Raw genomic sequence first — 8204 nt, 5'->3', positions numbered from 1 at the left:
ATAGATAGATAGATAGATAGATAGATAGATAGATAGATAGATAGATACTTCTTAAACACATGCTCTGGGCCAGGCACTGTACTAAGTGCTGGAGATATAAATACAAGCAAGAGAGTTCCTGCCCTCAAGCTCAGATACTAATTAAGGGAGACAAGGCAAAAAGGGGTAATAGAAGGAAGAATGGTACAATTGACTCAGCGTGATATGGAGGTGACTGAAAGTGGATAGAATGCCTGGGTTCTTCCCCTCACCCAAAATAAAGCAAAAGCTTGTGGAGTCAAGGGACTCAAGGACAAAGTCTGGAACTGTTGTTGGGTTTTTGTTTGTTTGTTTGTTTGTGGGGGAGGAGTTCAAGGAAGCAAAGGAAATACTCTCCCATGAGCTTTCCTGCTTTACTCCAAGTTCATTTCCTATTATTCTATCCTTTTGGGGAATGAACTTAAGGAAATCATAGCATTCTTATAAGAAATAGAAATATTCATCTTCTTTGTTTTCTAATTCCAGTGTCAGAAGAAAAATATTCCCATTCCTCTTTCCCAAGATTATTGTTGTTGCTGTTGTTGCTATTGTTTTTGTTGTTGTTTGTCCTTTGTTTTCAAAGAGGACCAATGACATCATGAGGGTGGCATCTTGACTTTCAGGTTTAAGTCAAGGATTTAAGTGAGGCAGAGCTGCTCAGAGTCATCAGCCTCACTCTCTTCTCTGAAGTAATTGAAATTCAGTGGCAAGACAAAGGGTAAGATCAGTGTTGATGTCCCAGGATGCAAGATTAATGTTTGGGGGATCATAGTGGAAAGAGCAATAGACTTGGGCTAGACGATCTCTAAAATTCCTTCTAATTCTTAACATTTGAGGAGTCAGAAGATGTGGGTACAAATCTAAGCTGTACCACTTAGTAGTTCTGTGACCTTGGGACAGCTGATTGCTCTCTTTAAGCCTAGGTCTCATAGGATCACAGGTTTAGAGCTGAAAAGGACCTTAGAGTACAACCTCTTAATTCTATAGATGAGGAAGCTGAAGGACATGGAGGTTAAGAGACATGCACATGGTCACACAGGTAGTATGTGAGGCAGAATTTGAATCCAGATTTCTCTGACTCAAACTCCAAGGCTCTATCCACTGCTCTACCTTTTGGCCTCAAAAGCCAAAGTGAAAGGTGATGAGAACTTGCACTAAGGCTATATGAGTGGAGAGAAGGATATGGATGAGAGACAGAGAAGGAAAATAATACATCAGAGAAGCAGATGTCCCAGATTCCCAATTCCCATTCACAATGGCCTGAACCAAAAATCTCATAAGGCTGCCTCTCAATCCGGAAGGGACACTGGTGGTGGGGCTATCTAATCAATCCCCTCATCTTATAGACAAAGAAACTGAGGTCCAGAGCAATGAAATTCTTTGCCAAATTATTTATCATGCAAATTAGAACCCAGATTATTTGAATCTAATTCCTCTGACTCCAAAGCTATCATGCTGTATGCTCAACTAGGATGACTATGAGCTTTTCCGTTAAGACTATATGAGCTCCTTGAGAGCAAGGACTGTCTTTTACCTCTCTTTGTATACCCTTCGCTTAGCACAGTGCCTGGCACACAGTAGATGCTTAATAAATGCTTAGTGAATAACCTATACCAAATTACTTGCCTTCTCAATAAGGAGGAAGAAGAGGGAAGGAGGGATAAAATTTGGAATTAAAAAATTTTTTAAATATATAAAAATTCTTTTTACATTTAATTGGGAATTTTTTTAAATGCTTACTGATTGACTGGCCTGAATTAAATAGGAGTAAACATACTGACCTCACTGACTGGCTCTGGCCAGAAGTTCTAAGCTGAGTTCTAAGTTCTTGGTCACTCAAGTAGTAGTGGTCAGGGAAAAAATATCTTTCTTCTGGGTAGGAGCTTAGGGAGATTGTTAGCTGTAGGTGAAGTTGCTTTCTAAATCCAGATTGTTAGGAGGATCAAATGAGCCTGCATTTGTAAATTGCTTTGGAAGTCATAAAGTAATACTTAAATGCAAGCAAGTGTTATTAAACTATGGCTAGTTTTTCTGCCATGTTTACAAAAGGGGACCCAAACTGTGTGGCCTTTGGCCAGATGTTATGCATTGAGTCACCCACAGATTTCACCTGTTGTGTTTGAATTCAAACTTGTGAATTCAAATTTGTGAGAGGAATTTTGCTGTTTTTGTTTGTTTGTTTTTTTAAAGAAAAAATTTGTCAGCTTCCCACTCAATCTAACCACTTGCTACAGAAGGTCAAGTACTGCTTCAGGAATGGGATGCTGCTTCCCACTGAGATCAGTCACAGCAACAGAAGAGAAAAGAAGGTGGTAGGAGAAGATTCAATTTCCATAGTTGTCTCTGCCTTGCTGGGACTTCATTTGGAGCCAGTTCTGGGCTAAACTTATAGCTGAGTCATAAGACCCTGGTCACTCAGTAGCATTGATTAGGAAAGAGTTTCTTTGTCTTCTGGGCATGGGGATGGGGCCTTTGCCCAAATCTGACCCTGTCCCCTTATTTTTTTATACATGGCACGATGAATAGAGAGTCAGCCTTGAAACCAGGAGCGCTTGGATGCTAGTCTGGCCTCTGATACATGATGGCCCATGACCCTGGAATGTCACAACCTCTCAGTGGGCTAGGCAACTCTGAGACTATAAATCACAGAGATGTTGACCTGCTCTGGTAGAGGGAGTTTCTTCACTCTGGAGTTCTCTATACCATTTTAAATCACAGGTTCAGTCCCCAATCCCATCCCACATTCTCTGGTGAGAAGGAAGGAAGAAAGGAATGAGGGAGGGAAGGAGAGAGGGAGAGAGGGAAGGAAGGAAGGTAGTAAGGGAGGGAGAGAGGAAGAAAGGAAAGAAGGAAGAAGGGAAGAAAAGAAGGAAGAAAGGAGGGAGGGAGGGAGGAAGAAGGAAGGAAGGAAAGAAAGAAGGGAGGAAGGAAGAAAAGGGAAGAAAAAAAGGAAGGGGAGGAAAGAAGGAAGGGAGGGAGGGAGGAAAGAAAGAAGGAAACAAGCATTTATTAAGTGTCTATTGTGTGCCAGGCACTTTAAGCGCTTTACAAGTATTATCTCATATGACCCTCCCACCAACCCTGTAAGGTAGGTATTATTATTTTCATTTTACAGTTTAGGAAACTGAGGCAAACAGAGGTTAAGTGACTTGTCTAAGACTGCCTGAGACTGAATTTAACCTCAGGTCTTCTAGACCCAGTGCCCTATCTACAGCATCACTTAGCTGCCTTCAGGACCTACCATCACCTCAGGGGTCATAAATACTTCCACTGTGGGCTTTCTAAGAAGACTACTCCTTGCCCCCAGCTGTGGACAAGAAGAGAAAACCAGGGCTGGTCTTCTCTCAGAGATAAAGAACATTTGGTGGGTCCATCTCCCTCTGCTGTCCTAGAGATTCCTCAAAGACAACTAGGATAGGAGTACTGGACTTCAGTTTTAAAAAAGCCCCCAGACAGCAGCCTGCCTCCCTTCCTTTGTTGAAATGTTTTCCTCTAGGGAATCTGTACAGATAGGAGTCTTCTGGGCCTTCTGAGACTAGGCAAATCTGGGCTGCTGCCAAACACATCATGCTTCTTTTCTGTTCTCCTCCTTTGTTCTCACAATAAATTCTCCAAATTATCTTTCATTCACTCATCCATCAAACACTTATTAAGCACCTACTAGATACTGTTCATTATGCCAGGAGCTGGAGGAGATAAAGACAGATGTTCTGTCCATTGGGATGAAATAAGAATGATAATAATAATACCTAGCATTTCTATAATACTTTTGAAGGCATTCTTACAAACATTACTTTATTTGATCCTCACAACAACTCTAGGAGGTAGGTACTATTTTTATCCACATTTTACAGATAAGGAAACTGAGTCAGAGAGAGAGTAAGTGACTTGCCAAGGGTCACATAGCTAGTGACATCTAAGATGTGATTTGAACTCAGGTTTTCTTGATCTTAAGTTCATGCTCTATCCATTGCACCACCTGGTTGCTTCAATGAAAAAATCCTATTTCCATCCTGACCATTCCCCTCCTTAAGCTGCTTCCTCTTCCATTATGTTTAATGGCTTCCCAAACAACAAGCCCTACCCATAGGGCAAAAGCTGATAGGATACCAGCTGTAGAGCTGAGAAGGACCTCCAAAGCCATCTAGTCTAACACCTCCATTTTATAGATGAAGAAACTGAGCTCAAGGACATATAGGTAATAAATATCAAAGGTGGGATTTGAACCCAGGTCCTCTAACTCTAGTGCTTTCCCATTGAGCTCCTTGGTAGTTGTTCTACCACAGTAGGATAGTGGAAAGAGAATTGGAGTTTGGATCATAAAATGGAGATTCACACATTCTGGCTCTACCACTAGAGATACTTATTGGTCATGTGACCTTTGGGTTCTCAGTTTTCTCCTCGTAAAATGGGAATGATAATAACATTAGCACTGCCTACCTCACAGAGTTGTTGCCAAGGACCACATGAGTAATGCACATTAAGTGCTTCGTAAATTCTGAGGGCAGATTTGTTATTTTCTTACATCAATAGGTCAAGGATTTGCCATTGCCACGTGTAGACATTCCCTCCACAAAGACAGATCACCCTTCTAGGAATAAGATGGTCTCTAAGAGTTGCTGTGATTGAAAAATTCATCACCTCATAGTTAACCTGATGATAAACTTCTTAGAACTTAGCCAGGCTGGTCCTCAGACAACAGACATATAGTCTCTTCTTTACTTTAAACCTGCCCACCTACCTACAGCAGGAAGGTGGTGCAGTGGATAGAGCATTCAGCATGAAGTTTAACTTCAGGCACTTAACTGTGTGACCCTGGGAAAGTTGCTTAACCTTACTTTCCTCAACTGTAAAATGTGGATAATAACAGCAGAGGGTTGTTATGAGCTGTGTGACCCTGGACAAGTCACTTTGTCTTTCCACAACTGTAAAAATGGTGATAATAACACCACTTACCTCACAGGATTATTGTGAGGACCACTTAAAGAAATAATATTTATAAAAGCACTTAGGATATAGTAGGCACTATATAAATGCTTATTCCCTTTCCCTTCCCAGCTTGGTATTATCCTGCCCTCTGCACCATAGCCTTTGAGAACCCAGATTTGTATCAATATATCAAATAATAGTTTGGTGAGGTGCAAGTTTTAATTTGATTTTAATGGAATTTACCATAAATCCTCTTCATAAAAGTGAACAGTAAGTCCAGTAAACAGAATTATTATTATTAATATTATTACTACTACTATTCCTACTACTACTACTCCTACTACTACTACTAGTCCTATCATTTCATTGGTGGAGTAACTCCCCCTACCAATGTAGAAATTTGTAATCTGAGAGAATTGCCGGAGGATACTGAGTTCAGTGACTTGCCCAGGGTCGTACAGCCAATATGTATCAGAAGTAGGTCTTGAACCCACATCCTTCTGACTGAGGCCACCTCACTATGCAATACTGCTTCAATAAACCATAGGTGATAATAAATAATAGGTCGTAGTTGTAGAGTACGTTAAGGTTTCCTCACAACAACCCAATAAGGTAACTAATACAAGTTGTATCATCCTTATTTTGCAGGTAAAGACAGTGAGGCAAGATTGGAACCCATATCTTTCCTGATGCCAAGTCTAGTATTCTTTCCACTAAATTGCATTATCTCTTGATTTGAAACTTCTTGTTGCTTTAAATTGTGACAAAATAGTTAAACAAATGTACTACAGATCATCAGCTGCTAGAACTCTCTCCTCAGGAAGCCTGGTAGCCCTCAATTCTCAGGAACATCTGGTGATGCCCCTCAGTCTGTGAGGTCTCGCCACACTGCAATCACCCTACAATAGCAAAACTAGCACTTCCCCTACACCACCTGGGTTTAGATGGCCTACTCATTCATTCAGTTTATGCCCCTGTGGCTAGCATCTGGAATATGTCACTGGGCTCTAGGAATGGGCTGACCTGTGTCCAGAATAATCCCTATGAATGGGAGCTGCCACAGAGCTGAGTAAGCCCAGTCCTGACTTCGGCATTAAAAGCCACTGAGAAAGAACAGGAGCACTCTCTGAAAGACAAGAAGTTCTGGTTGATCTAATTTGCATCCATCTGACCTTTGCAAAATGCCCTGAAAGGAAGAGCTGAGATTTATCCCCTCTGCAAACCTCCCAGTCCACACTCACCTGGGCTGATTTTAATGTCCGTCTGTGGAAATGCTTGGATAGAGAGGAAAACCAAAGAGACAGCAGCAACCCACAGCTCCCACCTCACCATCTTCCCTGACCCTGGAGAAAGGAGTCAACAGAATGAAAGAGAAGCCAATTCAGTGGCAGACCCTTCTTAGAGATCCCCTGCTCTGGGCCTCAGACTGAGCGAGCTGGTTGGACAGCAGCCCCTCTCCCCTCCCCTCCCCTCCCTTCACTGAAACTGCAACCTGCCAGAGTGACAAGTTGGGAAGGCAGGGGGAAGGGAGAAGAAGGGAGGGGAAAGGAAGGAAAGGGAGAGGAGGGGAACAAAAGAGTAGGGGGATCCTGCCTTGTAATACTATGCATTAGATATCAACTTAGACAGCAAAATATTTTGTTTTACCAGCAGCAGTGGCCCCCATTCTTTTTCTCTGGAGTTGGGATATCACTGCATATACATATAAAACACACATACATATAAAACGAAATCTTATTTTTGCAAGCCATAAAGTGCTATATAAATGCTGCTAAAAATAAAAATCTGCTATTAACAACAATAATAAGCATTAATATATAGGGTATCCCAAAAATTTTAGTGCAGTTTTAAGCTTCAATAGCTTAAAATTGCACTAAGACTTTTGGAATACCCCGTATACGCAATGTATGGTATAGTTGAAATGAATGCTGGACTGGAGGTTAGAAATACCAAGGTTCAAATCCTGCCACAGGAACTGTGTGACCATAGGCATGTCTCTGAGGCTCAGTTTCCCCATCTGTAAAATGGGGATAACAAGAGCACCTACTTCATAGAATTGTTGTGAGGATCAAATCAGAGATTGTATATATGTGTCCGCCAACCTTATTTCACTATATAAATGTCAGCTATGGCTATATAAAATAGGTCTCAGCTCCTGCTGAATTGTCACTTTCTTGGGCCTCAGTTTCCTCATATGAAAATGGTAAGATTGGGCCAAATGATCTCTGAGACATCTGCTGGGATGTGTGTAAAATTTTACAAGATGATTTCTAAAGTCTCCTTCAGCTCCAAAATTTATAATTCTAAACTGGTGGCTATATCCAAGACAGGAAGAGACCCAGGTTGTTTTTTTTTAAAGAGCATTCTCTTTAAATCTTAGGGGAGTATAACAGGCTTTAAAGTTATTTCCAAAGTAGTAGTAGCCTGATATTAGTTAGGCACTATGGTACAATGGAAAGAGTACTGGATTTGGTATCAAAGGACCTGGGTTCAAATTGTGATTCTTATTAGTTACTCCTCATCCATAAAATGAGAGGGAGAGAGATTCATTGACCTCTTAGGTTCTTTCCAGTTCTAAATCTATGTTTTCCTAGTGGAACCTGGGAGCCCTCAAAACTATTTATGAGATTTATTATTCAAATTATAAAATTTCAGAGCTGCAAGAAAGCTCTCTATACTGAGGATTTACAAGGCCCAGGTTTTCCATTAACTAATGATATAACCTCAGACAGGGCAAAAGGACACTGCCCAACTCTCTGCCTTCATTTTCTTTATCTGGAGCATGAAGGAGTTGGATTCATGGTATTTAAGGCTTCTTACAACTCTATAAGATTTATAATCTATGACTAGATTTTTATCTAGGCTACCTAGGGGCAGTTAAGTGGCAAAGTTGATAGAACACTGGACTTAAAGTCAGGAAGACATGAGTTCAAATCTAGCCTCAGATATACATTAGCTGTGTGACCTGGGCAAGTCACTTAACCTCTGTCTGCCTTAGTTTCCCAATCTGTAAAATGGGAATCGTAATAGCACCTACCTCCCAAGGTTGTTAGAAGGCAGCTAGATGGCTCAATGGATACAGCCTGGAATCAAGAGGACCTGAGTTCAAATCCAGCCTCAGACATTTACTAGTTATGTAACCCTGGGCAAGTCACTTAACCTCTTCCTTAATCCACTGGAAAAGGAAATGGCAAACCACTCCAGTAACCAAGAAAACCCCATGAATGGAATGGCCCACAAATGGTCACGAAGAGTTG

General features: G+C 41.2%; 1 protein-coding gene across 1 annotated transcript in view; it reads right to left on the bottom strand.

Moving 5' to 3' along the window:
- The window catches only part of LOC114052356 (C-type lectin domain family 19 member A-like), a 23733-nt gene extending 17454 nt beyond the window's left edge, over positions 1–6279 (bottom strand). Inside the window, exon 1 of the mRNA XM_027874916.1 lies at positions 6189–6279. Within this exon, the coding sequence (XP_027730717.1) occupies positions 6189–6279 (91 nt within the window). The remainder of the gene's footprint in view (positions 1–6188) is intronic.
- Between the last annotated feature and the right edge of the window lie 1925 nt (positions 6280–8204).

Source organism: Vombatus ursinus, unplaced genomic scaffold (assembly GCF_900497805.2).
Source record: "Vombatus ursinus unplaced genomic scaffold, bare-nosed wombat genome assembly UNPS02014807.1, whole genome shotgun sequence".
Lineage (NCBI taxonomy): Eukaryota > Metazoa > Chordata > Mammalia > Diprotodontia > Vombatidae > Vombatus > Vombatus ursinus.
This window is presented reverse-complemented; position numbering and strand designations above follow the sequence as displayed.